This window comes from Manis javanica, chromosome 2, assembly GCF_040802235.1.
Source record: "Manis javanica isolate MJ-LG chromosome 2, MJ_LKY, whole genome shotgun sequence".
Classification (NCBI taxonomy): Eukaryota; Metazoa; Chordata; class Mammalia; order Pholidota; family Manidae; genus Manis; species Manis javanica.
In genome coordinates this window covers 49,186,065-49,213,716 of record NC_133157.1, presented here as the reverse complement: position 1 = coordinate 49,213,716, position 27,652 = coordinate 49,186,065, and the positions used below count along the sequence as shown (strand labels likewise).

The window sequence follows — 27,652 nt, the reverse complement described above, 5'->3', positions numbered from 1 at the left end:
CTAGTGACAATAGGACTTTCTAACTGATTAGATATAAAGAGGAAGTTAAGGATAGCTCCACAGATTCTGGCCTAGGCAGCTGCAAGGATGAAGTTCCCCAGATGTGAAAGAGGGGCCCATCTTGTTTGGCTTGTCCAGTATACAATCTTCATTTGCAATTACTGATACCCTCACGGGGAGAGGAGCGGAGTATTTGAAAATCTCGAATGTTCAGCTTCACCTTATTTTGTTGGGTATATTTTTGAAGTAATAAAGTTGCCATGAAGATTAAAAATATACTATTAAAACCTGCTCAAGACTAGCAGACTATTTTTATATATGGCCTGTATTCACAATGGCCCTTCCATTCAAAAAAAAAATTAAGCATCTATTCCATAGGTGTAGAAGGAAGAGTACTTTAAAACATGAACACATCAGTAGGTCTAACAAGAAGACATACTGAGGTCTCAGAATAGGAAATCCTGTCTTTTCAAAGATTATCATTGTCACTTTCCTTTGATAGATACATCAGTGAATGACTCAGAAAAATCCACATATTACAAGATTTTTTAAAGAATCTAAAATGTTCTATAGAAAATGTGAAATACACATGTAGCTATACAGTTTTTGAGGAAATATTTTAGGTACAATCATTAAGAACAATTTTCTTAGGAGAAATTTGGAACCTATGTATGTGACAGACTTTATGATGCCCATGAAAAGCTTATCCATTTAACTAAGAAAGAGGTGTTCTGGTCTCTGAAGTGGATCTTTTAAAATTGTGGATTAATAACCTAGAGATATGTCCTGAAGATGGGCATCATGGTTCTGTCCACAAAGCCAGAATAGATTAGGGCAGATGCACTTGATCACAGACCAGTGTGCCTCTGTGGGAAAAAGCACCCGGAGGAATGTGCAGCATGGTGGGAGAAGAAACAGCCACCTGCCTCGCCAGGCATATCCATTGAATTAACCACTGAGGAGGCAGGTAATAAATCCAGACGGCTGGCACATTCTTGGATGTCTTAGGCACTGCACTGTGCACAGTTCTGTACTAGATGTCAGGTACAAGAATACCCCAACCTATCCCTAATCATTGAGAGTTTATCACCAAGTGAGGCAATTGTTAATGTATATACAGCTCAAAAACTGGCTTTTTATCTACATGCATAAGATGAATTTTTTTTCCTATCTTTTTTTTTGTCAAGTTAAAAGCACCTTTCCTTAAAGTATATTTCGAGCTGTATCAGCTGGTGCTAACAGATGACACATAAGAAACAATTTCCCTGGGTAAACACTTTGGGGATAGTGCTGGATTTAATGGGTAAAATGGGTTTCTTTGGTTCAGAGCTTCAAAGAAACTAATGTACTTTAAGAATTTCTGTGAGCAGGGGATAGCATGTGGCATTTTCCCATACATTTTATCTTGGGTACCTTTTTCTGGGACCATCTTGTAGGGTGGGTGCTTTGCTTGACTTTGTTACTAAATCTCTGGTACCTAGCATGGAGCCTGACACTAGGAGACACTCAAAAAGTATTTGTGTAATAAAGTCATGAATTTGCTGATGGCCTGATGACCTGCCAGTTTTCTGTGAGCCCTTTACAGACCCATAGACGAACCATTGACTCTTCCTACCTCTAATCAGTGTGTGGCTGACTGTTCAGATTTGCCCCAGCCTGAGTTGCTGCCTATTTCCCTTTGACTAGGCAAGTGCAGAGGGGTATCAGGAGACATTCCATTCTTGCATGTCTACTCTTTCCTACCCTCTTCCCCCAACAAGCATCTACTTTCCTCCCCATCTTCCTCAGGGAGCATACAAAGGTTACTGCAGCAGCCAAGAGCTAGGGTTAATGCCCCAGCATGCAGAACAAGAGGGAGGCCGCCTGAGCAGTGTGTGGGTCAGAAAACGGCTGCTGAGCAAGGCAGGACCGAACAGAAAGCTCCCCTTTTACTTGCACTTTACTTGACCTGTGAATAAACAAAGACTTCTATTTCCAGAAATCCCATTGTTTTAACTGCTTTGAGTTTCTTCTGTAAACTTAAAAATCCATGTCTTTATGCAAGGCATTTAAAGCTCTGTGGGGCCAGTCTGAACATTTTTTGTTCCTTTTCTATGTTCCCCCTTATGTGTTTTGTTGTTATATGCCACATACCCTCAGCTCTCTGAAATTCAGCCTTTTCTTCAATAATGTATGACATTAAAAACAGCCAGAAGGTTGTACTGTGAGTAGAATATTCAATATTGTAGAGAACTTGATAAATGTAACTACTTTAAGGAAGGAATTGAAAGCCTATGATTCTTCTTTCTCATTCAGCTGGCTATGTGCTAGGTGCCTTGGGACATTAAAAACATAATAAAAATAGTTTTTCAGTGCCTGTCCTAAAGAAAATTTGGAATATAGGAAGGAAAATAGTATTTACAAAATACTTCTTGTGTTTCAGGCTATTATACATCCATGTATTGGTATCAACATTTATACTCATATCTATATCTCTTCACAACATTATGAGATGAATGTTGTTTACTCTGTTTACAAATGAGAAAACTAAGAATCAGAGATATTAGGGGATTTAAGATTATTTTTGAAACTAAATTCTCCCAAAGACAGGATGATAACGTTAAGATTCAGAGAAATTGAGTACCTTTTGGGATTCTTTCTTTAAAACTAAATTCTTCCAATGTTAGGAGGGTAATGTATAATATTAGAAAGATATGTGTGAAACAGAATTCCATAAGGCTTCCAAATATGCTGGTGAATTCTAAAACAGTTGCCTTTTCCTAGTCTCCTGGAATGCCCTCCTGTTCTTGGATCTTGGGCTTCTCATTATATTTGTCAGAAAGCTTCATTTCTTCATCATAAAATCATAAAATGGGGGTGATAGTGTCCTCTTTCCTGTGTTACGAGTTTTGGGTAAAGGCATAAACAGTATAACATAAGTGAAAGTGAAACTCTCTAGTGCCATGTAAATATATGGCAGTGCTGTCACGAATGGTGTTCTAAATAAGAATGCCTGTGATGTGTTTGGAGTGCATGCAAAGAACTCAAAACCTTTTTTAACTGTAGATTTCGAGACTGCTTCCAATGAATTGAGGCTCAATTTGCAAGTAGAGTTTAAAGTAATCCATTCCTAAGTGATCTATGATTCAGCCAATGTTGTTTTTCATTTTCAAAACAGGGTGTGGGGGGGAATATTAATAGCCTTATATGGGTCACTTGCTATATATAGTATTAGGTGTATTATTAAGGCTGTTAAAGAATTGGAAGGCATGATTTCTGCCTTTGAGAGGTTTAAAGAACAAATGAATTTATGTTCTTCTATTCTTATCCAACCTATTTTGGATGGTCCAGATACTGATATCAAAAAGCTATCCTTGGAACATTATAATTTATTTTCCTTCTGTAATTCAGCACAGTTGCTCTAATTCTAGAGAAATTTGGCACTTAAGACCAGGGTTTAATATCAGAAATAAAAACTTACAAACACATTTTTTCAATATATCAAAATGTATACTTATTTTTTAAAGGGCCAGCTCCCCCATGTATTAACCAGTGACCAGCTTTTGAGCATATTTTATTTTGAGGAAAGTGGAAATTTTTATTCCCAAACATTGGCATTCATGTTTTCAAATACATAAAAAGGACTGTCATCTGGGGGAGTATGTCTGTCAGTGCGTTTATGTAGGAGGCAATCGGTGATTTTATGGCAAAGGATGTGATTTTAAGACTTTGCTTTGTCTCTCTCCAGTGGATGATACCGTGGTTGCTGTTCCTTATGGAAGCAGGCATATCCGCCTTGTCTTAAAAGGACCTGATCACTTATGTAAGTAAACTCAGTTGTTTTCCTTTGGAAATTGGGAAATTTTGTCATTATTTATTTTTTGTTCCCACAAGAGATTAAAATACAGTAGAAATCTCTCTACTCTATCATAATAAGATATTGTGAGTGCTTTTGTTCATCTTTTGGGCTGCCTGATGAGATAGCAGAAACCTCAGTGGTAATTAACCTCTAACCACAGCCATCCTGAAAAATACAAAATAGATGCTCCCAATAGGCTGCTCATGACTTAAGCACATGTTTACACTTTTGTGGATATTATTTCTCATCCGTTCTCTTCTACCACCCCAATCAGTCTCAGTCCTTTTCTTGCCTTGCCTCTCCTTTTTCTTCCTCCCAACCAGCCCTCCTTCACCTCCATTCTTTCTCTTTTTCTTCTTACTCTCATGTTTCATTACCTTATCAGTTCAGAGAACATAGAAACACCAAACAACTTTAACCCTGTGGCTGGCATTCTAAGGAAACCATTGTGGTATAATTAAGCATTGCTTTTATTAATGACAATACAAGGCCCCCATATCTTGAAGACAGCTACTGGGACTCAGGACTGAAGGGTAATAATCATACCCCAAACATCAAAGAGTAGCATGGTCCCACCAGAATTTGCACAAGAACTGATCTGCAGCCATGACAAGGCAGCAGGACACAGCTACATCTTTTTTTTATTTCAATTAGTGCCATTTAGATGTAGACCTGTAAATTATAAGCAGAGAATCATAGGCTGTAAAGCAGGGAGGGGGAATAAAAGGATATGCCAGTATTTTAGGTAAAATTCAGTTTCACAGAAAGGCTTCACTTCATTTGGTCCCTTGTGCATTTCTGATCTCCTACACTGTGATTGTTCCTGGATTCCTAAAGAACCATTTATCATCTTCTGCACTTTCTCCCCTCCTACTCACATGCCTATGAAACCAATTTAGGTAGCAAGCATTATCTTTTGGCAACTGGATTATGAATGGAATCATTCCAGAAAGACAAACAAGAGAGAGACAAATTGGAGCCTGTAAAAGGTCAGATAGCCTACTGTAGGCTTTCTAAAAATAAATACATTTCACAGGAGGGTCATGTGAAGTAAAGGAATAAGTAAGGTACAGTTCACATAAAGCCAGAAGATGCTGATAAGTCACCTTATATGGATCCAAGTTCTTTCCTAACCCTGAAAAACCCCCAAAACTGTGGTGCTCCCATGTCAAGGATGATATATGTGTGTACACTATTACCATCCCAATGATTTGTTCTTCCCTCTGAGAACTGGACAGAGGTAACTGCTGGTGTAACAACCCCACTCAAAAAAACAGTATTTTTCTGAGCAGTGACAGGCTGAACTAAAACATCCAGGCCACGATCATCAGTAAGTGGGGGATTAACTCCTCACTGAAGAAAGAAAAACCCAAAGGAATAGATTTTTAAGAGGAAAATGTATTTTTATAAATATATTAACCTTCCAGATTTCCTAATTATTTGATCTCTATGAAACCAAACACTGGCCTTGTTTGGTTTAATTCTTACAAGAATTTGATGGGCAAAGCAGCAAGATGATATTCATAAATGGTGAACAGCAAAATAGAACCTGCTTTTTTGTCCCAAACAGACATAATGTTAATAACATGTGTAATTAGGAAGTTTTTGTTTTGTTTTTTTATTTGGAATATAATTCAGCAAAATAAATGTGTGCAGGGATCAACAGTGGTGAGGCTTAGAACCTAACCCCCCCTGTTTTGAGAGAAATCTTCTGCATCCGTGGATGTTTTAAGGCCCTTGTCTAGCTCGGATTAACACATAGTCTACAGGCACACACCTGATCTTCTACAATTGCTCTCTTACAACACTAAACTATGTTTTCTACCTTTATCTTGCATCTACCTACCACTTCAGCATTTTATTAAAAATAAAAATAATAATAATAATAAAGGGAGAAATGTGGGATCCACATAGAAATCAAGTATAAAAATCAAACGAATATTCATATCTGACCTGATTGTTTATAATTCATAATGCGTGATCAAAACCGAAAGTTTCTGTGATGAATGCCCTTGTACTGTTCACCATGTAAGAACTCATTCACTATGTAAGAATTCGTTCACCATGTAAGAACTTGTTCGTTATGCTTCAGAAGATTGGAGACTGACGAGCATTAGGCTTGAGATGGATTAATGATTGTGCATTGAGCATTGCCCCCCCATACAGAATTTTATTGTTGTTAACAACCATTTGATCAATAAATATGAGAGATGCCCTCTCAAAAAATAAAAAATAAATAAAAATAAATAAATGTGTGCATAAGTGGCACCCTGTTTCTCTTGCGACCCTTTTGCCATTTACTCCCAGAAGCTGGTCCAGTGTGGAGTCAACCTTACATATTTAGGACCAAACCAGAAGACTGAGCGGGTGGTCCAGCCCCAGCTTATCTTTAACCAGAAGTACCTTGAGAAGTACAGCTGGGAGGCCTGGTGATAAAATTGATTCAGATGCTCAGATCAGACTTAGATCTCTAAGGTTTTTCCAAAACTAAGCTAATTTATGTCCTGGAGACATTTTCACCAGTTAGTGCAAATATGTGTAAGACAGCTTGAGGGATGAAGGCAAGAGGAAGGAGAAGGTGTTGGTGCTTTCCTCTCATGACTGTCTCCCCCCTGCAGTGTTCCCCTGGTGGGCCTTGTGTTCTTCTCTGAGATCCTTTCTGCGCAGGGGGTGAAGCCTGAACTACTGCAGAAGAGTTGCTGCTACAGACTTCATGCGGGTCACGGGCATTCGGGTGGACACTCCCTACCTGCTGGTGTTCCTTAGAGTGGCCAACTTGGAGTAGACAATATCTAGAATAATTTAGTAATCAGTACTTTCATACCTCCAGAGACCTTGAAATTCTCCCAGAAGTCTCTGAAATATATGAGAGGGGGCATTCTGATTGACTGTGGGATAGGAAACCCAGAGCCCCACCAAGCACCTTGTTTTTCTGCTGAAGAACCACAGCCAAAACCAAGGGTTCTTGTGAAAGTGTCTTGAGAAACCGTTAGCATTAGCCGATATCTTACTTCATGCAGAGGGCAACACTCTAAATCACTTTTCAATCACATGAGAATTTAATCTGCTCTGAAATACACATCATAATTACCATCATTCCCAGCATGCTCTGGTTTCTTGCAACAAAAAAATGCTCATTAGGCTTTCTTGTTGGCCAAATTAAGATGGGAATGTTCCAGGAATCAAGAAGTTCTCTCTGTCTTAAACACTTACAAAGTATCTCATACATGCAAAATAGTGAATTAAGTACCAAAAAGGATTTTTAAAAGAGAACTAGAAAAGATACGTTGTTAGTTCTCTGTCTTTAAGTCACTATAGTTTCCTCGTTGTGAGAAATAGCACATATGCAACAAGAAAGCAGCAAGTATATATAAATACAAGGTAATGTGTGAATATAAAATCACTCAAGTCCTGAGGGAACTCAGAGATGCACCCTGGATCTCATAGATTAAAAGGAAAACTTTTGAAGGCATTCTAGACTGAGGGCCATAAAGACTGAAATCAGTAAGATATGTATGGGTGATGGTTTAGTTAAAGGAATAGAATTGTGATAAAGGGGGGGGGTACCCAAACAAGGTGTTCCAGGGAGTCAAAGATTTTTTTCACAGAGAGCCTTGAATGCTTGGTTGATGAGCTTTAAAATAATCAGTCACTTGTGTGATCCAAATGCACCTATGTATTTTGTTTATATCAGAATTTCAACTGTGCCAACTCTAGAAAGAATGATACTTCTCCTTATGTAGCTCTAGACTCTGCTGCATAAAGTGTGCTTGCATGTAGTCTATGGTGCCCTGGGAATATCTTTCTCTCTTCTTCATGTGTTTGATTACGTAGATCTGGAAACCAAAACCCTCCAGGGGGCTAAAGGTGAAAACAGCCTCAACTCTACAGGCACCTTTCTTATGGACAATTCTAGTGTGGACTTCCAGAAATTTCCAGACAAAGAAATACTGAGAATGGCTGGACCACTCACAGCAGATTTCATTGTCAAGGTGAGCCCACTTAGGTACCTTGTTTTTGAGCCAAATCCAAACTGATGTTGCTTATAATCGCCTGAAGAGAGAGAGAGAGACTTTAGGCTTTGACATAGATGTGGAAGGCCTGTTATGCAGGAAATGTTTAATTCAAGGATGTTGAACTACATTGGACTTAATGAGAACATTTGATAATTTCAAGGCCCTAGGAAAATCCTTATGTGTGTGTGTGTGTGTGTGTGTGTATACACACACACACACACACACACACACACACACACATATGATTTAATATAAAGACTCAAATGCTAACATCATTAGCGGGGAAATATAAGCTGTTTTTTAACAAGTTAGGATACAGTCATTGACTCATGCAAGGTGTCCTCAGTCAAAGAGAAAGATAATCTAATGATCCATAGGCTTGGTCATGATTCTAACTGCAAGTTCTGTTTTCTCTTATACTGGCAACAAGACTAAGTTGTTTCCTTCTATCGGAGCTTTCCTACTCTCAAGGTAATATAAAACACATTGCTGGAAGCAACATATACATTCTGTAGGAAAAATGTACACACCAGAAGAATGTTTGGGAATTACAATAAAATAAAACATATTTTTCCTTCAGTAGGTCAGAAGGACATGAAGGATTTCAGCTGTAAAGCTGTAAACTTGTAATGTGTCCAGGACTCCATAAATTTTTCATCATGGGACCTGGAGCCAGAGGACCTTTGATTTAAGCTAAGGCTTGATGACCCCATGGCAGCTGGGAGTAAGAATGCATAGGAAAATGTGACAGACAGTGAGGTTGGACAGAAGACAGGTTCCAGAGCACTGTTCTCTGTCTCTGTCTGCATGGTAGCTCTTCTTCATCCAGGCCAGATGCCAGGCCACATGAATGTGAACAGGAAGCCACAAACCATCAGAGATAGCCCACAATAGAAATGATGCTATAGGTACTTAAATAATTTAAAAATGCAGATATAATAAAAAATTGAGAAATGTCTTTACTTTTTTGAAACCCTTGGAGTACTGTTGAGTAAACCATGTATACTGATTTCCCTAGTGATCTTGCAAGAGTTAATATACATACTGAAAATATAGAATTGGATTCAAGTATGTTATTCACATTTGAATATTTCACAGCATTGTGGACTACATTTCATATAGCCGGCTGCCTTCTGCAGATCACCACTTGCACAAGTTCAATATGTCAAAAACTACATTTGTCTAGCCCAGAAACTGATTTTATCTTCTTCATTTCTTATTTCATGTAATAATATATTATTTACCCAAGTCAAAACCTTTGACTCACACCAATTTCACCTTCTCCCATATACATTAAACTTTGCAATTCTCTCTCCCTACCATCTCTCAAGGTGTTTCTTTCTTCTCCATCTTTGCTGCCACTGCCTTAATTCAAACCATTGTATTTCCCACCTGAATTAATACCATGGACTCTGAATTAGTTTCCCAGCCTCTGATCCATTGAACATGTTGCCTTCAGAGTGTTTTTTAAAACAATAAACTTCCCTCTTCATGGTCCTTCACTGTCCATCACCTCGACTCATTGCTCTGAGGTTTAAATGCAAATCCATACCACAGCATCTTACTCTCAACCATCTGCATTCTAAATTTCCAATCACGCTTTTGACTTTTAGCCTCTTCTTTCACGGGTCCTCAACATCTTGTGCACTCACTGACATTACTTTTGCATCATGCTGTGCCCTCTGACGTCAGTGCTCTGATCTTTCCTTCCTCCATTCTCTTCACTAACTCATCCTTGTTCTTTAGGACTTTCCCCTTCCAGAAGCATGTTGTCACTTGACCCCAGATTCCTGTCTACATTACATCTCCCCATAGGTAATCTTTTGGGCAAGTGCAGAATTGTATCTGTCCTCATACCTCCATAAGAAATCCCAAAAAGCACTAACAAGTGTTGGATGAATAAAGGACTTTTGCCACATGGTGATTATGGAAGGTGGACAGATGCTGGTATCTTCATTTTGCTGCAAGGAAACTGGGCTCCAGGGGAGCTGGTGACATGACATGCCCACACTCACAATGATGATAAGCCAGGACCAAAATCACTTCTCCTTACCTCTGCCCAGAAGTCTTTTTGGTATTTTATGCCACTATATTTCTTCCTCTATGTATAAATATACATATTTAAGAAAAAACATACTTTAAAGAAGTTTTTGATAATTTCCTGGGTACCTAGAATCTGTAAATATCTTCATTCAAAATAAGCTACACTATCACTCTAGTGATTTTTGCTTTCTACATCCTCTTTGGTAATCTAACTTCAGGTTATAATGTTTTTTTTAGAAAACATCACAAATCAAATAACCATAACATTATCCTAAGACAGATTATATAATTTTTTTTAATCAGCTCACTTAAACTTGAAAGTGAACCTGATAATTTTAAAAGATGTATAAAAAACAGAAGAAAAATACTGCTTTCCCAATGATGCATCATATAGTGAAGCAACTTTTCCATCTCTAATTTCCCTGGGAAATAGCTGAAGATGAAAGAATATCATCTGATTATTCATCATCTTTCATGATATAGGTGTTTAGAAATTATACACATAGTTTGTAATTCAGTTTTTACTATCATCCAAAGCAGAGTCTCTTTTGCAATATGCATTGAATTAATCAATGTCTTCCTTCTAATATGAAACACAAAAGAATCAGAATAGTCATTTGTCAACATCTCCATGGAATTTTATTGCCCAAATAGCATATTTTTGCCTATTTAAAAGGAAAAGACTTTTTTTTTTGTTTTTTATAAAAGGAAGATAGTCTCACAGTGAGAATTACTGAATATTGCCATTGGTTCCGAAAAAATATTTTGAAATCTCCTTTTCTGGTTCCTTTAAAAACTGGGCTAAATTCTCATCTTGCTTCCTAGGAAAGAATTTCTTCCAAAAATTTAAACTTGATATGCTGGCTGTACATACATTTCCGGCAATGCTAGTGTCCACTGGTAGAAAGGATAAGCACTCTCAATTTGGTATGTTTTCCTGCTTACTGGGTATATGACTTGGGGGTTAATTTACCTCCTTGAGCCTATTTACTTGTTAGAAAAATGGTAATAAAAATTCCCCTTAACAGTGTCTTTGTGAGGAATTGAGTGAGAGAGTGTGTATAGAAGCAAACAAACCAAATTACCTCCTTTCCATCTTTTTGAAATGCTTTAACTTCAGGTGCAACATACCACAGTACTCTGCCCAATGGCAGAAAGCTGCTTCTCTGAAGATGGTCAGAGGCTGCTCCATTTACAAGTGGTATACCTAAGAATAATTTAGCAGGTGTAGCTACTAAGACAAATGGATGAAAGCAGACCTGCTATGACATATCATCACATCAGTTGTTAGGGTGATTGGCCATTAGTTGGAGACCAGCTGGCTTGGTATCCACTTCCTCCCTTCTTTGTCATGTGCATTTTTCTGAAGCTGCAGCCCCAGTAAAAGATAATGACCTTCCCAGGTAGAAGAGGATCTTTTTCTGTCATAGCCCATCCTTTATTAGCACTTCCCACTTAGCTCTACTTCCTAAAGCAGCTAAGGCATATCTATTCATGTTTGGTCTGCGCCCCTTTAAAAATTTTAAGAAACCGTGTTACAAAGAGAGAAAAGTGATTAATGAGTACCTAAGCCACCAAAGTAGCAGAAATACACAGCAGAATAGTAAACGATAAGCCTACTCAGAGCTATGAACACTGACTCACAATTCATGCACCAATAACTAGAGAACAATTACTCCCTACAGTGGATAATTTACTAAATGGGTTACATTTTTATAGTAGGGGAATTTGGTTAGGAAGATTGGCATCATCCCCATTATGGCCTAAGTAGTGTATCTGAGTACTCGAGGGAATAGAAAGGTCATGATTTCCATTTGCATCAGTTAGAGTATTAGGCATAGATGACATAAGGAACATAGGAAACATCCAAGGCTCACAAATTACCCTTTTCCCAACTGAAAAGATATAGGGTTAAATTCTAGACAGCCTTGAACTTAACCCTACATATAATTCAGCACCCAAAAAACTTTTTATTATGAGAGGAAAAAATAGGAGGAGCCTCTGGAGAGGAATCATACATACAAAGTTCTGGGAATTCACTTCATCAATTAAATTTATAGAACTTCATCAATTAAATGTATATCCTTCTTTTAGGAGATGCTTGATGCATGCGGCAGGCTGACTTTTAAACCTCTCCTTGCTCATAATGTCATTTGAGAAATAAATACTGGGTAGGACATTTTGAAATAGTGATGTATATCATTAAGTACTAAAATAAAATGAACAGCTAGTAAATGCTGTAGACACATCAGGCGACTGTGATCAGAAAGCCTGTGTGGGATTTGCACAGCCAGTGAATCTTAGGTAGGACCAGGATAATCCATTCTTTTCTCCACTATAGGCTGAGTGTTGGCAAATGGTTAATCCTGGGTTGGTTTTGCTCTGCCACCCAGCCTGCTCCAAGATGGCCACTCGATACCAGTCAACTTGTGCTCATACAATGGCAAAATCATTGTTGTAAAACAAACATTCTTTAGAGGGAAATTTTTAATTAGCTGCAGGAAAGAAAAGAAACATGTAATAAATAGTTTTCCTACCCAACTTTTAGAAGTAGTGATTCCCCCAATAAATATGTTCCTGTGTGCTAGTAGATTCTGAGAGTTTAGAACTGAGCTAATTAAATACACTGTTGGGTTTCTTGTTGGGTTCCCACATTATTTCACCAGTCGTACAGCTAGGTTAAGGAGCAGGATCAGAGCACCAACTCCTCGCCTTTCTCTCACACTCAGAGTGGTGGACCCCTGATGTACTGTCAGGTGAGGACTGTGGTAATGATGCTGCTTCTTTTCATGAACTTTGTCAATATTTTATCAAAGAGCAATGATCAGTAACATCTTTAAGAAAAGTGGCAGATATATGTAAAAAGATGATAACTACTCAAAACCTGTCACAAATATTATAGTTTGCAATTCTATAAGTAATTTAAAGAACTACAATTAGTACATAAAACATTTGTTCATTCACTTTTCCATTTACTCAGCAATTATTTAGACACTACAATGTGCCAAACATGGTAAATGATACTGAAGAAAGAGTGGAAAGCAAGATAAATGGTAGCTACCTTTCTGGAGTTTACAGGGTATGGAGGAGAAAGGCACTAACATAACAATTGCATCAATATGAGGTGTAGTTGACCCTTGAACAACACATGGGTTGAGGATGCCAATCCCCCCATGCAGCCAGAAATCCATGTATGAGTTTTAACTCCTCAAAATATCAACTACTAATAGCCTACTTGTGACCAGAAGCCTTCCTGATAACATAATCAATTAACATGTATTTATTTTGTGTATGTTTATATACTATATTCTTACAATAAAATAAGCTAGAAAAAGAAAATGTTTTTTCAAATTGTTGCAAATTCTCCCAAATTTTTCCAGTGTATTTATTGAAAAATAGCCATGTATTAGTGTACCCATGAAGTTCTAAATTGTATTGTTCAAGGTCAACTGAACAACATGTAAATACGTTAAGTGCTATTAGGCAGATGTTGTAATTTTCGCACATTTTTGAAAGCCCAAAAAAAGCATTCATTATCACCATCAACTACCAGAACAGCCCCAAACTGAATATATAGACTGAGGCATTTAATAAACAGATCCACCTCTCCCCATTGTTCCCTCCCTAGCAGACATACTGATTTATTTCCACCATTTCCAAGCCCTCCCATATCATGCCATCCCCAGCTGCCCTGACAGTAGTGTGACTGTGGCAAATACCACTGTGGATCCCTGCTCAGAGGGTCTCTAGTGGGTCCACCCACAGCTCCTTTGTCCACCTCTCATCAGGCCAGAGCAACAACTCAGTAGCAGCCATGGTGGGAAGGAGTCCCAGACTACCAGCCCCTTTGCTAGCCTATCCAGGGCAAACACTTCCACATCAGTGAGAGAAAGGAACATAGGAAACATCCAAGGCTCACAAATTACCCTTTGCCCAACTGAAAAGAAAGAAGTGTGACATTTCATAGTGCTTCATCTGGGAGAGTCTTTCCATACTTGATAACTTTCATGTGTTTGAAATTTCTCCTTGATTCCTTTGATTTTACATGGACTTTCAACATCATCCATCCATTACCCACACACCCATTTGGACTGCCCTGCAGCTCTACAGTGGCCGTACAATTAATTGCTATGGAAAGTGAACAGTGTTTGTCTTCTCCTTTCCTTTCAGTGTGAGAAATCATTATATTGAGTTAGAAATGCTAATCCATTGTAACCGTAGGAAGAAAAGCTTGGTTCAGAATATTCTTTTTCTTTATTAACTTAAGGAGGCCAAAATTACATATGCCAGATGTGTTTTGCTCCCTAAAACAAAATTCTAATACATCAAACTGAAGCTTTCAACATACTCCTGAGAACTAGGAACTAATGCTTGAGGATTTAGGGTTTATGAAGCTCTAGAGCTAATGATAACAAGGGGTCCAGCAGCCCAGAATTAATAAAACCAGAAAAAAAGGAATATGGCAGCCCATCTCTGCAAGCAACAATTCAACGTCAAAGATGGACATCAGGTTAATCTCTCCTTTTTATTTGAAACACTCTTTTCTCCTTTGAAATTAAAATTTAATACACTAAAAGAGATGTATTGTTAGTGTTGTGAGGATACAGGCATTTATCTTTAGCAGTACCTGATCTTACAATAGTTTTAAAATCAGATTTAATACCAATATCATGTACCCTGCACACAGTAGGGGTATAATAAATGCTGGTTGTTGTGGTAATTGTTACTATTAAAGACAGAAGGTGACTATAGAGAAAAGAGCAGCAGGAATGTCATTGGTGTAGAAGGAATAAAACAAGAGATGACGTGGATACAAGCAAGATTTGGATACATAGTGATCACTTTTCTATTTGCAATGCCAGTGTCCCTTGTTCGCTTCTAGTCTCTTTCAAATCCAGACATACGGTCTCAGCAGTTATGATCATTATACATGCATTTCATCAAACTCACTGAGAATGATACGCTTTCTAAGCTGCTTGCTTTCTTTCCTTCAACATGGTGTTTGCTGACCACCACCCTTTTAACCCCAAAACCTGCAGGCATTCATCCCTCACTGTCAGGGCAGAAGGGGTTTTATTGGGAACTTTCAGGGAGCTGAGAAAAGGACCTGCTCTGTCTTTTGCCTTCTTTAATCAGATCAGAAGATGAGACCAGACACTGTACAGATATTCTAGAACAAGGTTTCTCCAAGTGTTTGATGTTATATCCTTCTCATTTTGATTTTTCCTTCATCTAGGACTTAATGTAGTTCTAGCATCTCGAGAGAGACCCCTGTAAACCAACCCACCTCTCTGGGTCTAAATAAATTTACTGGTCTTTTGTTTTTTCATAGAGCATGTGTTCAAATGAGGGCCCTCTCCTAATAGCTTTCCAGCATGTTAACTGCACATCCCAAGGGAGTGATAGGCTTTGGCTTTTGTGAGCTTAAAAAGAAAAAAATCCAAAAAAATGTGAATAATACCACATCCCTAAGCAAGCAATTAAGCATCCTGTATCTGACACATAAGACTGAAAAATACTAATTTGTAGGCCAGGCCATGCTCCCCTTTTGTGAAAGACCCTGTACTGACTGCTTCAGCTGGTTTTGCTTTATAGTTGGGAGTTGCCTCACTGTTTATTCTCACTAGAAAAGACCTCAGTGTTCCATGGGTCAGAATCCTAGACAACATGAAATATTCTGTAGCTTTACTCTCTTTCTTCTTTCTTCTTTCCATCTCTTCCAAATTTCTGAGGAACCTTTCCATATTCCCATCTGAATTCCAAAAACTGATCTATGGTTTAGTACTATACCTGTTTCCTCAATGGTCCTATTTTCCTCTGCCCGTTTAATGTTTAATCCAGTTGTTAAACTCAGAAGCAGAAAAATAAGGCTATCATTTAAAAACTCTGAAGGCTAAGCCGCCCATTGATCCTACATAAAGAGTAGCTGGGACAGTGTAAGGCTTGAAAACATTCAAGACTGGGCCACAGGATGCAGATGACCCGATACTTCTCTAACACTGACATAGGTAAGAGGAGGTTCTCCCAGTTGTCCAAGGGACTTCCTTTAGTTTAATAAAAGGTCCCAACCTTGCCCAGCTGCCTGCATGTTATATGACAGGTCATCCTGTCTTCATGAAATGAAGGCGTTGCTCCTGTTAGGTACTTTTTCCTTATCTTTCACTTTGAGTACATTTTCTCCACCTTGTGCTCTTAAGAAGCATTAAAGAATTATTGCCTTACATCCTCCTCCCTTTTAAAAACAAAGGAGTTGTGATTTCCCTAAGTATGTGTTTTATTTGAAGTTATTTGCTTTTTGATATGTGCAAGTTGTTGCTTTTTAAATTTGGTTCTTGGAGTATCTGCCCTGGAATTGCCTGAATCTCTGGGCAGGAGCCCAGGAATTTGCATTTTAGCAAGCTTCCCGTTGGTAACGTTGGTAACTTTGCATATTAAAATATGAATCGTTAAATTGCCAGGAAACTCCTTGTATGTCTCCGAATGGGCAGAGTTGTTTAATTCTTTATTTTTTTTTCTCTTAACCAAAGACAGTGTCTTTCATTTTCTATAGTGTATGGCATTTATGATTTTCTTAGAAAAAATTGTGTATTTATGAACCTACATGTAAAAATCCACATAAAGCTCCCTGTTATACCAGAGAGGTTGGAAATAAAGGAAGGAATGGAATAAGTAGCCTGGGCAAAGATCCTACTGCATCACAGTTAAGACATCACTTTGGCAACAGAGCTGAGAAAGTGCTAGTGATGGGCCATGCAAGGGCCAGTAGCTGGTCAGTTGGTAAGATAGCTACTACCTCTGTACACTTCTCTCCCAATACAGTCCTGCATACAGTCTAAGGCCATCAGTACTACCACACCATCCTTATCCAAAGTTGCAAGAGTCTGAGAAAACACCATCCTGCCACCCTAGTGTCCCTGCTTTGCTATTGTCTCCTGCAGATTCACAACGTGGGGCTCACTAACAGTACAGTCCAGTTCATTTTCTATCAGCCGATCATCCATCGATGGAAGGAGACGGATTTCTTTCCTTGCTCAGCAACCTGTGGAGGAGGTAATGGTATCCACTTGGGCTAAGAACTACTGGCTTCTATGAGGGAAGAGTCAGGTAATCTAAGCACAGAGTCATGTTAGCTGGAAGAAATTCGGTGCTGTGATGGATCGGAGCCTTTGTTCTGCCTGAGACCAAATCCTGAAGCCCTCCTGTGAGACAGGTCCCTTGGTCTAGATGCCCCATGAACATTTTGTGTCTTAGGGTCCCATCAGAGGAAATGGTCTTAACTCCTTTCCTTGATTCCGTGGAAGGCCAGGACCAGAAATATCAGAGCTTGGCAAAGTCTTGGTCTTGAGGCGATTCTGTTCTTTTGAGACTCAACTGTCATCTGGTTGAACTGAACTTATTTGTTCAGGAATTAAGCAGAGAGTGTGTGCCTGGCCTACTACATAGCATGATGTGTGTGTGCAAAAAGAATCAGATTAACTTAATTAGAGGAAATAGATAATTACCAGAAAAAAGAAGTCACTGCCCTGTAGACTTAGGCTCAGGTATTTTTTGGCATGACCCCATCATTCATGTAGTGAAAGGAATGCCACTTGCTGTATCATTAAAACACACCTCTCCTGAAAATCACCGAATGAGCTGCTATCTCTGCTCCATCGCATCTGTAACATGGATGGCATTTTGTGTTACTGGAAAAGTCTCCTGCCCCCACCATTTCTGCTCTTGGTAATTATCATAATTCCTCTGAATTATTTCATAATTTATCCATATGCCTATAGAAGATTATTTCCTTCATTTAAACTTTTCTATTATAATGTAATAAATAGCTTAATACCTAAGTATTTTTCTCCTTCAAATTATTTACTTGGAATAAATTCTCAAGAGTAAGTTGCAAAATTTTTGTGGCTATTGGCATATGTTACCAAAATTCTTTCCAGAAGGGTAATAGGCAGTGTATGAATATTTGTTTCATTGCCAACCCAGCCAGTATTTGTGGGTTATCATTTTTTTTAATTTTACTAATTTAATAGTAAATTATACTGCTACTCCTTTAAAAATTAGCACATCAAATAAATTCTAGCTCCAGTTTCATGGAAGCCTGTTCATTGGCTGGCTTTAAGTGGCTAATCCATGTAGGTATGAGTAGATTATTTCAACAAGGGAAAAGAAGGATGGCACTTCAAAATGGAGACAAATGATTATCCAATAATTTTTATAAAACAAGAAGAACATGATATAATTAACCTTCAGCTGTGTTATCTACATCTGCATAGTGTGAACCAACCCCTGAAAAAAGAGGTGCTATGGAGCAATGTTAGATAAAGCAGTTAGTCAAAAATACCATCTACTGCTTTAACTTGATTGCTAAGTATTCAAAACCATTTCAAACATTTCAGTAAAATGTGTTTCCAGTTGCTGTGTCTGTCCTGAATAGAAAATTACTTTCAAAATTAACTGCCAATTACTTTGAGGTTTCATGGGAATATGCTATTGTGAAACTTTAGAAAACAGTTATCTGACAATTTTGGCCATTTATTTCATTTTTTCAAAACTTTGATTTCACACACTCTAGAACAGTTTCATAGCATCATTTTTAAGTTGACAAGTTATGACTTTTAAAAATCAGAATCTCAGATTTATAATTTATGTATTGCTATACCCACATTTTACAGTATGCTAAATTCTGTCCTTGAGTGAAAACGATTATATGGAAAATCATAAAATGATCAGCTTGTCATGAAATTATCTGCTTTAGAGTATAATGTAATTGAAAAATAAAAGTATGTTTACTTACATAAAATAACATTTTGCTCTTTGATTTTCTTATAAAACACAAAATTTAATGGCATATGTGTTCTTACCCGTTACTTTCCATGCTTTTCATCTTTACAGTAGAATTGTTTTAAGGTCTTTTTTAGGTCTTAAATGAACAATTAATTTTTGTGGGTGGTCTGAGAACACAGCTTCAGGCCAGGAAATCTAGTTTATAAGCCTCCTTCTGATTTCCTAACATCTTTTGCAAGTCTTTTAACCACTCTAAATCTGACCTTCTAACACATATTTAGCAATAGCAACATTCAACCACCTGCCAGGGAGAATACACTTTGGAGGTTGGTTCAACTTGCAATGGTACAAAAACCTAATTCTAAAAAATTATCGGTGTACAAGAATCTAAGTCTTCACCACCACCACCCCAGAAATCCATAGGACAAGAACGAGGCAGGCAGAAAAGGTAAAACACATTATAAACAGAATTAAGTATTATTTAGCAACATTTTTTTAAAAAAGGATGCTCTGAACAGTGGAAAATTGTGCATAGAATAAAAAGTATTGGCTAGAGACTTAATTTAAAGAGAAATGACAAAGGATTTTAAGTCAAAATTGCAACAGTAGAAAAACAATGAATAATGAGGTGTGGTTTTTTGGTTCTGGGGTTTTTTTTAGTTCTGTGGAAATTCCTGGTGGCTACTTTTAGGACCTTAATCATCCACTTACTCAGCTTAACCAATTCAGTTTAAGCAAAAAGTAATGTTCCCAGGCAGCTGGAAGGTCTGAGACATATATGTATATATTTTTTATTTATATATATCCTGTGCTATATTCCCATTGACCAAGGAGAAGAGTGTTGGGATTTATTTTATTATTTTTTCTATTTGGGAGTTTATTCCCCTTGGTTCCCCAAGGAGGCAGTTTGTATCTTTGCATGAGATGGTTGATAAATAAAATACTGATGATCTGTTTTGGATACAGAAATCTGTGTCAGCCTTTAAATTATACAGAGCACATTAATAAGGATAGTTCTTATGACAAGAGTTTCATAATCTGGCAATGCCCTTACGTAGTTCAAGCCCTATGATGTAATTTAATTAAAATTCGAGTGGAAAAACACAGCATTTGAGGCCCACAAAAATTAGTGAGCCTTCCATTTATCTGCCTTTTGTCCTGGAACTGACTGGAGCATTGGGGAACAATTTCCATTAATGTGACATAGCAAAAAGCATAAAGAAATGTACTGTGATGATATGTACATTTAAACTTGCTTGGATGGTTTGGTACTACTGCAGGTTACCAGCTAACATCGGCTGAATGTTACGATCTTCGGAGCAACCGCGTGGTTGCTGATCAGTACTGTCACTATTACCCAGAGAACATCAAACCCAAACCCAAACTTCAGGAGTGCAACTTGGATCCTTGTCCAGCCAGGTCAGTCAAATTTACTAGTTCTCTCGTCATAAACATAGATCAAGTTCCAAATAAGCTTCTTAAGTTAAAAAAATTTTTAGTTAAAAATGAGTAAGTATTGTTGTCCAGTGCCCATGACTAGCCATGTGTTATTAGTCCCCTGCCCCTTGCTCTTGCCGCTATGTGAGCCATCTTGGGGTCTGTGGATTTTCCATTTGTAAAGTTGCAGATGAAAAACCCTCCCCAGTCATTTTCTTTTCTGAGTTCTTTTTATTCTGTATGTTTCTCCTCTTAAGAAAGTCCAGGCCAGTGGACCTCAACAAATGTGACGGCACAGTGTTCTCAGGATTGTTTCCATTTTTGCTCTCACCTGATCAGTGACATGATCAGAGCAGACCATGTTTCAAGGTCACAGCTGACCCACTTTAGCCTGTGGTGGTCCTCACTTATTGACTAGAACCAAAATCAATCTTAGAGCAGTTTTGCATTTGAACAAACTCAGCCTTGGGTACAGAGACAGCAGGACTTATTTCCAACAGTCAGATTTTTTGAAAGGTCTTTATCGTTAGGAGCTTTGAAGAGACACTTCACACTTTTCAGCTATCATTGTTGGCCTTTCGGAACCATAAGTGGCCCTCAATTATTAGTGGGATCAAGAAGCAGACAGAGGAAGGAAATAGCCCAGATGATGAGTAATCCCAGAAGTGCAGGTCGGGGATCTTTTTCATGGGTGTAACTTTTGCCCCTATCATTGTAACACTTCCTAGTAAATCTCTGTTAGCTTACTCATCCTCAGCATAGGAGAGAATATAAGAAAACTCATCTACAAAACTAATCACAAAGACCGAAAGATAAAGAATCCTTTTCCAAGCTCCTTGAACTTGAGAAACACCTCAATATTATTTTTAAAATCATTGCCAATTAACTGTATATGCATAAAATGAAACTTTGAATAGTTAAAATACTATATGAGCAATGTGAATGAAAATCTTTCTATCTTTGAATTGTAGGCAATACAATTTAGTTTTTGTTTTCTGCTGCTAACTTCTTAAGGTTTATTTCCTTGTACTCTTTCTGCCTCATATTCATGAATTCTAAATTCTGTATGTGAGGTGAAATTGCCTATTGTATACCTAGTTCATAAAAATGAACTTAGAATAACACATTTTCATTAAAGAAACATAAATAATACTTTATAATTACATAATTTAAGTGAGGTTTAATTTAGCTTCAATTATAAAATAATGTATTAAAAATTGGGTATGGTATATAAAACTGAGTTGTTAAAATTTTGCTTGGATTTCTTTGTTTTATTACTATTAAGGGTATGAAGCATTTTTAGCCAAAATAATTATAACTTACACATTTCAACCCTATTTTAAAATTATTCTACTTATTATACATCTTTTCCATATCTTTACAAGGGAAATAAGGATGTGAAGAGCATAGTTATCCCAACTCAGACAAGTCAGCTCAATCATAGAAACACTTCGAAAGTCTTATACACGCTTCCATGAAAATTTTTCTGTGTACTTCTAGAAGAAATGAGGGATTCACTTCCACAACTACAGAAAACTTTTCCCCACTGGGAAAAAACTTCAATGAAGAGATAGCCATGTAAGACAGTTCAAAACAAAAACATTTTATTGTCCGTTTTAAGAAAATGTTTATGATTAGAAAAAAATGGGTAAATTTTTTCTGGCTTCTGATTTTCACCTGTCTCTCTTTTAGAGTAATATTGGTGGCCTGTTCCTTATTATCCAAAAGCAAAGGTCATTGCACATGGAAATAAGTTTGCCTGTGAAATTTATGCTGTTCCTGCATCCTATGCTATTTTGAAACATCTAATACAGCATATGGATAAATGTTGGGACAGGTGGCTACTCAAAAAATAAATAAAGGTGAGAAAAGGAGGAAAAAATAAGTTAGAGGCAAATATCAGGAAGCCTCTTTTTTATTGCAATAGTAATAGAACAAAGCTGTGCAAATTAAGACTGAGCAGTAGGAGAGGTTTACGAGGAAAGTGCTTTAGGAAATACAGATAGGCTGCTCTAAGGTTAAGATACTTCTGGATTGCTGTGAAATTCATTGAACTGATTTGCATACCTGGGATCAAAGCACCCTTTCTGAATTCCAAGAGAATATAAGAAGTTATGGTCTAAGAAAAGCAGATAAAGAGACTCTAAAAAATAAGTCAGCCCTCCCCATCACGCATAGCAAAATCAAAGCCTCAAGGGACTGTTTTCTAACAACAGATTTAACTGTCCAGTAGTAAAATCAAGAGTGACACAATGACATTAAACCAATGTTTCTGTGTCTAAAATTAGAAACCCCCCAAAGCAAAAACATAGGCATTCTTAATGTAATAAAGTCATATACTTTTGAATTTGAAAAGAAATTTATTTTACCTAGGCATTGAGATATTTGTTCACTCTACTTATTTAGACTAGAATTTTGGTCCAATTAGATAGTATTTGATAGCAACATTCCATTCAGATAGCCAAGTTTATTCCCTGTCAAGACTGGAAAGTACTATGGACAAAAAAAATGGGCACTAAATAATTAAGTTTGTGAACAAAAGTTTGTTGTTTTACCCTTCTAGGACTCAGTTTTCTCATCCACAAAATAGATATGAGAGGGATGGTTGTTACATTAATGGTTTTCAGATGGTGCCTACAGAACCCTGTTATTCCACAGGGTTGCTTCATTAAATTTCATTTTATATATTTTGAAGTATATTTAAGCAACAATTCACAAAGAGTATATATTCCAACATGTTAAACTAATCTTATTCAATCTAAGCTAAATTGTAAGAATTGTTGTAACTGTCTTAAAAATGTTAATACAACCAAAGTAAATACTTTTTGCCCTCATTAGTAAGTTCCGTGATTATATCTGTTTAATTTGGAAAAATTAATTTCCTGAGATTGCAAGGTGAACTGTAAAAACTCTCACTCTTAGCAACTACTTCTCTCTGACAATAAGAAATTTTTTATTACTACACATCTAAAACTAAAACCAGTAAGAAATAAATTAGGTGTGACCACCCTTAGCCACAATCCTAGGTATCCATTTTTTTTCTGGTTACCAAAATAGCCTGACTCTTCTCATTAATGTGCTTTATAATAGGTGAGTATTTATTTGAACTAATGAACTCACTTAAATGACATCACTCATGTCGCTCACCAACACCATCTGCTGGCTTCCATGGTTATAGATTGGTTCATCTAATGATTTGGGGGACTAAAGAGATTGTTGATATCCAGCCCATTTTTCAAAATAATTTTTTATATTGTATAGCTTTTTCTCATACTTAATGCTACCTTAGAAATGTTTGAGTTAAGAAGCTGTAACAAAAACAATAAAACTCACTAATAGTGTTAAGTGCCCGCAAATAACCACTGTTAATGTTTTTGCTGTATCTCTTTCCAGCCTTGTCTATAGCTCATAACATAGATGAGATGCTACTGCACACAGCAGATGCTTGGCACTCAGTGGTACAGCATTCTTGGTTTCCACTTTTCTAAAGCAAGCCTGAAATGTCTTGGCGCACAGGAACGTGGCATTTTGCTAAGATAGGAACTTGAGTCCCCTATCCTGGAGCAACAGTCAAACATAGCTGGCTACCAAAAGTTCCATCCCCAGAGAGCTTTGTTGCTCTCTGCTGGTGTCATTTGTACAGTCATTTTTAAGAAAGTGATAGAATATTTTGTTTCCTAGTCAAAAATGGTCTCAAAAAGGAAGCTAATGGTAATGGTATGGAATAGAAAGTGATGTTAACAGTTTAATGACTTTTAGCTAAAATTAAGAATGTTTCTCACTGGTGACTCAGAGCGATGACATTGCTAATCCCATCATATGCTCTATAGACAGTAGAGTCTGCGTTCTGGTGGCAGTCCAGCTTGGGCTCTCCCACAAGTCCAGAGGCATGCTCCTCCTGTACATCAGGGATTTGCCGCATGAGCTTTTTCTGCTTCATTCATTTAACACTATAGTATGAACCCTTCCCCAAATAATAGCTAAGACACCTGGAATCTAATCAAATGTCAAATTGTCTCTTGTGCCTGCCATGCATAATCATAGTTTCTGTCTTACGCCAGGGGAATTTTTTTTTTTAATGCACTGTCTGCTGGTTTTAGCAATGGTGTATGTCATTCATCTTTGCCTCTTGGGTGAAGGGTGAAGTCTATCGTGTGGCCAGAAAGCCTCAAAATATTTGTCTATGGTGCAGCAGCAACGAAAAAGGCATAGGTTTAGTTCAGCTAATAAGCCCCTTATGTTGTCAGAGTGGTTTTGAATGTAAACTGTGCTACATTTGGCCTTACATGTCTCAGTCTATGAGATTATTAAGGCTGTTAAGGCTGTCTGGGGAAACTGTGTAAGACATAGTTTGTGAGAAGATCAGAGAACCACCTTTTCAGATTTTTCTGGCACAGAACTCTGAGTTCCTCTCCAAGACAGTAATGAAGGTGGCTTAAATTGGCAAAGGCTGGACGAGTGAAAGAAGCTCTCACTCATCACACTATCATAGTCACGATCATTAGTAAAAATGACCTGTTTCTAGCTGAAACTGCATCCAGATTCCCACTTCACTCAAGGAATTCACAGTCCCAAGCAAATGCCCAAACTTGCATGCCCCAAGGGGCAGTTCTTGGTGAGTGCCAATGGACTACTTTTTATTTTGGCCGGCTCCATTTAATTTGACAACAAATCATATAAGTCATCCCTGGCCATGGAGCAAGTTGTGAACAAAACCTCAGAATTGAATCCCAATGCATCTTTAAAGAAATGACCTGCATCATGTGAGGCAGTGTGTACAGTGAGCATATCAAAACCTGGTCACTGACTAACTAGTCCAAAGGCCATACAGCCTGGTCGTTAGGAAGGAGTTTGGAGCAAAAGAGCCTGGCTTGTGATCCTGGCTCTGCTGCTTGATGGTTGAGTGCCTTGGGCAAAGTGCTTGTCCTCACTAAGCCTCAGTCTTTTCATCCTGTGAACCGAGGAGAGTAACAGTACTTCCCTCATAGAGTCGTCATGAGAAATAAATGTGTTACACATACATTTAAGGAGCTTAGCAGAGTGTCTGATGCATGACAAGTACTCAGAGAGTGTGAGTTGCTGCAGCTATCGTGACTAAGATCACAGTTATGATAGTGTTGATGCTACCTCAGAGAAACTCCTAAACTCTCAAGAAATCTGCTTCTTCCTTCATGAAAGGAAAAGAGGGAAGTCTAGAGTCATACATGGGTCCAGAAATGTAGCTCTCCATTTGTTGTTTTAACAAAAGGAGATGCAAATTCCTAGGAAATATCTTCATGAAAGAAAAGCACATTTACCAAATTTGTTCAATAGAATGCCCATAAGAAATTAAGATAATCAGCAACTCCTGAAATCCCAATGTACTTGTCTAATAATCCCCACTAAGCCTCCTGTGAGACATTGCTATTTACATGGAATTCATACCATCTCCAAAAATAGGAGAACTCTGTGTAAGGACTACAAAATGGTTGGCTTGGTTTGCAGTTTGAGTATAAGGAAATGTTTTCCTAATCAGAGAGGTCTTTTTGCTTTGTTACAATAGGTAAATCATTTAGAAAAGTAACAACTTGTTTTCATTTGTCAACCTCATTTAAAATGTACTGCTTTGTGCAGCTTATGAGTAAGCAATAAGGCCACCATAAAATCCCATTTCCACTTTCATGCATTATTTATAATGAGATAAATAAAGCAAGGTTCTGGTATTTTTAGAATTTTAGAATTTTTCTAAATATGCATGGCCATACCCTTCCCAAGTTTATGGACATACTACACATGGCCAGACAATCGGCTATGACTCAGTTATTAGGGCTGTTCCATTCTTCCACCAAGAAAACACATCACTAATAATATTGATAACTTCTTATATTACATTTCAAACTCTTCAAAAGTATAATTTTTTAAATTTAATTCTTTTAATTAACTTGTGAGTCAGAAGCATTATCATCCTCCTCATTTTTTATCCCAATCTACTAGTTTGACTTTCCTAGGTAAGTAACTTCATTACTTAACTTTTCTAGGCCTGAATCTTGCCGTCCGTAAAATGAGTATAATATTCCTGTCAGAAAGTAGGCATGAGAATTAAATGAGATAATGCATGTAAAGCTCTTATCAAGGTACCAAGCACCCAACAAAGGTCGGCTATTATCACATGATAAATTCAGAGCCAAACCTGTATGATGACTTGTCTGATGTTGCTTCTATTTGAAGTTTATAAAGTGCTTCCACATCCATGATCTCAATTTAGTTTTACAATCCCTTAGAGGCTAGGAGGACAGAGATTGTCACTGTTATTTACAGATGAAACAACTGAAGCCTGAGGAGATTCAGTGACCTGCCCCACATTAGGGTGAGCAAAAGAAAGCAGGGTGATGTTTCCAGTTCCCTATGTGACATAAACTCCCTACACTACATAACACTCAGTAACTTGGCCCCGGGTGCAACCATGTGCCATCATATCCACAGGTACGCTTGTTCTTCACGATGCTGTCAGCACCCTGTGAGATCTGGTTTAAACCCTACATAGGCCCTCACTGCCAACCCAGAACTGCCAATCATATCAATGGAAAGTTTTGTGCCCTGGATCTTTGAATTGACCACATACCCAGGCTAATTAAGCAAGCCTCTTATATATAAGCATACATACTGACATTTCCTTGAACCAAACAATGACCAAATCACTTGGAACAGTACAGGAAGAGAGAAACAAAGCCCAATAAAATATTAGTCCCACTTTTTGAAAAGCAGTTTGTAAAATTGCATTCATTAATACAAGAATCCATAGAAATACAGATGTGAGGAAATTTAATATTTTGGGTCAAATGATCAAAAACTCTCCAGTAGTTGGTTTCATAGCAGAAAATGAGTATGTGCTTTAAAAATGTTTTCAAAGCAGGACAATGAAGTGGGGTTCTTTTGGTTTCAAAAGGTAAATGAATGTTGCCTAGAAAGTACAATGGTTTTAAAAAAATTGTGACATGTTTACAGAATATCTTCTCATTGGCTGGATCTCAACTTGCTCTTTGAATAATACACAACTGTACTGTGTTTCATGAAGTCACCAAATGTTACAGTTGGAGAGATTCTGAGATGATCACCTAGTTCATTGGTTTTCAATCTCTGGTCTGCAGAGCTCTGAGCTCTGCCCTCTGCAGTCTAGAACAGACACAGGTAAAATAGAGCTCCATGAGATGGGATTCCAGGGACCCATTCTTACTTCATCCTACAACTCCTAATTTCATCCCTACTTAGATTTTGCAGAAGACCAAAGCAGAAGTCCAAAGGTAACACACTCAAGGTCACACAGAAAGAGAGTGGTGGAGAGAAGACATGGTTTTCCATCTCCCAACTGTTCAGGGCATCCTTTTTCTCATTATACCATGATTCTTTGTCTCTGCCACTCATGAAAAAGCAAATGCTTGCATCTCTTCCAACTTTTTATTACTTCTCTCCTGCCCCATTCTAAACTGCTGCTTAGGAAACAGTTTCTGTCACCCTGGAGTTGTCAAGAGAAGATGAATTACCCTCTTCTGTGCCAGAA

At 37.7% G+C, this 27,652-nt stretch overlaps 1 protein-coding gene across 6 annotated transcripts in view; it reads left to right on the top strand.

Moving 5' to 3' along the window:
* The window catches only part of ADAMTSL1 (ADAMTS like 1), an 869,288-nt gene that overhangs the window by 633,534 nt on the left and 208,102 nt on the right, over window positions 1-27,652 (top strand). For all 6 annotated transcript variants that reach the window (XM_017660035.3, XM_017660032.3, XM_073228449.1 and 3 more), the window contains 4 exons: window positions 3,728-3,802; window positions 7,673-7,830; window positions 16,836-16,947; window positions 19,959-20,097. In XM_017660035.3, the coding sequence (XP_017515524.3) occupies window positions 3,728-3,802; window positions 7,673-7,830; window positions 16,836-16,947; window positions 19,959-20,097 (484 nt within the window). The remainder of the gene's footprint in view (window positions 1-3,727; window positions 3,803-7,672; window positions 7,831-16,835; window positions 16,948-19,958; window positions 20,098-27,652) is intronic.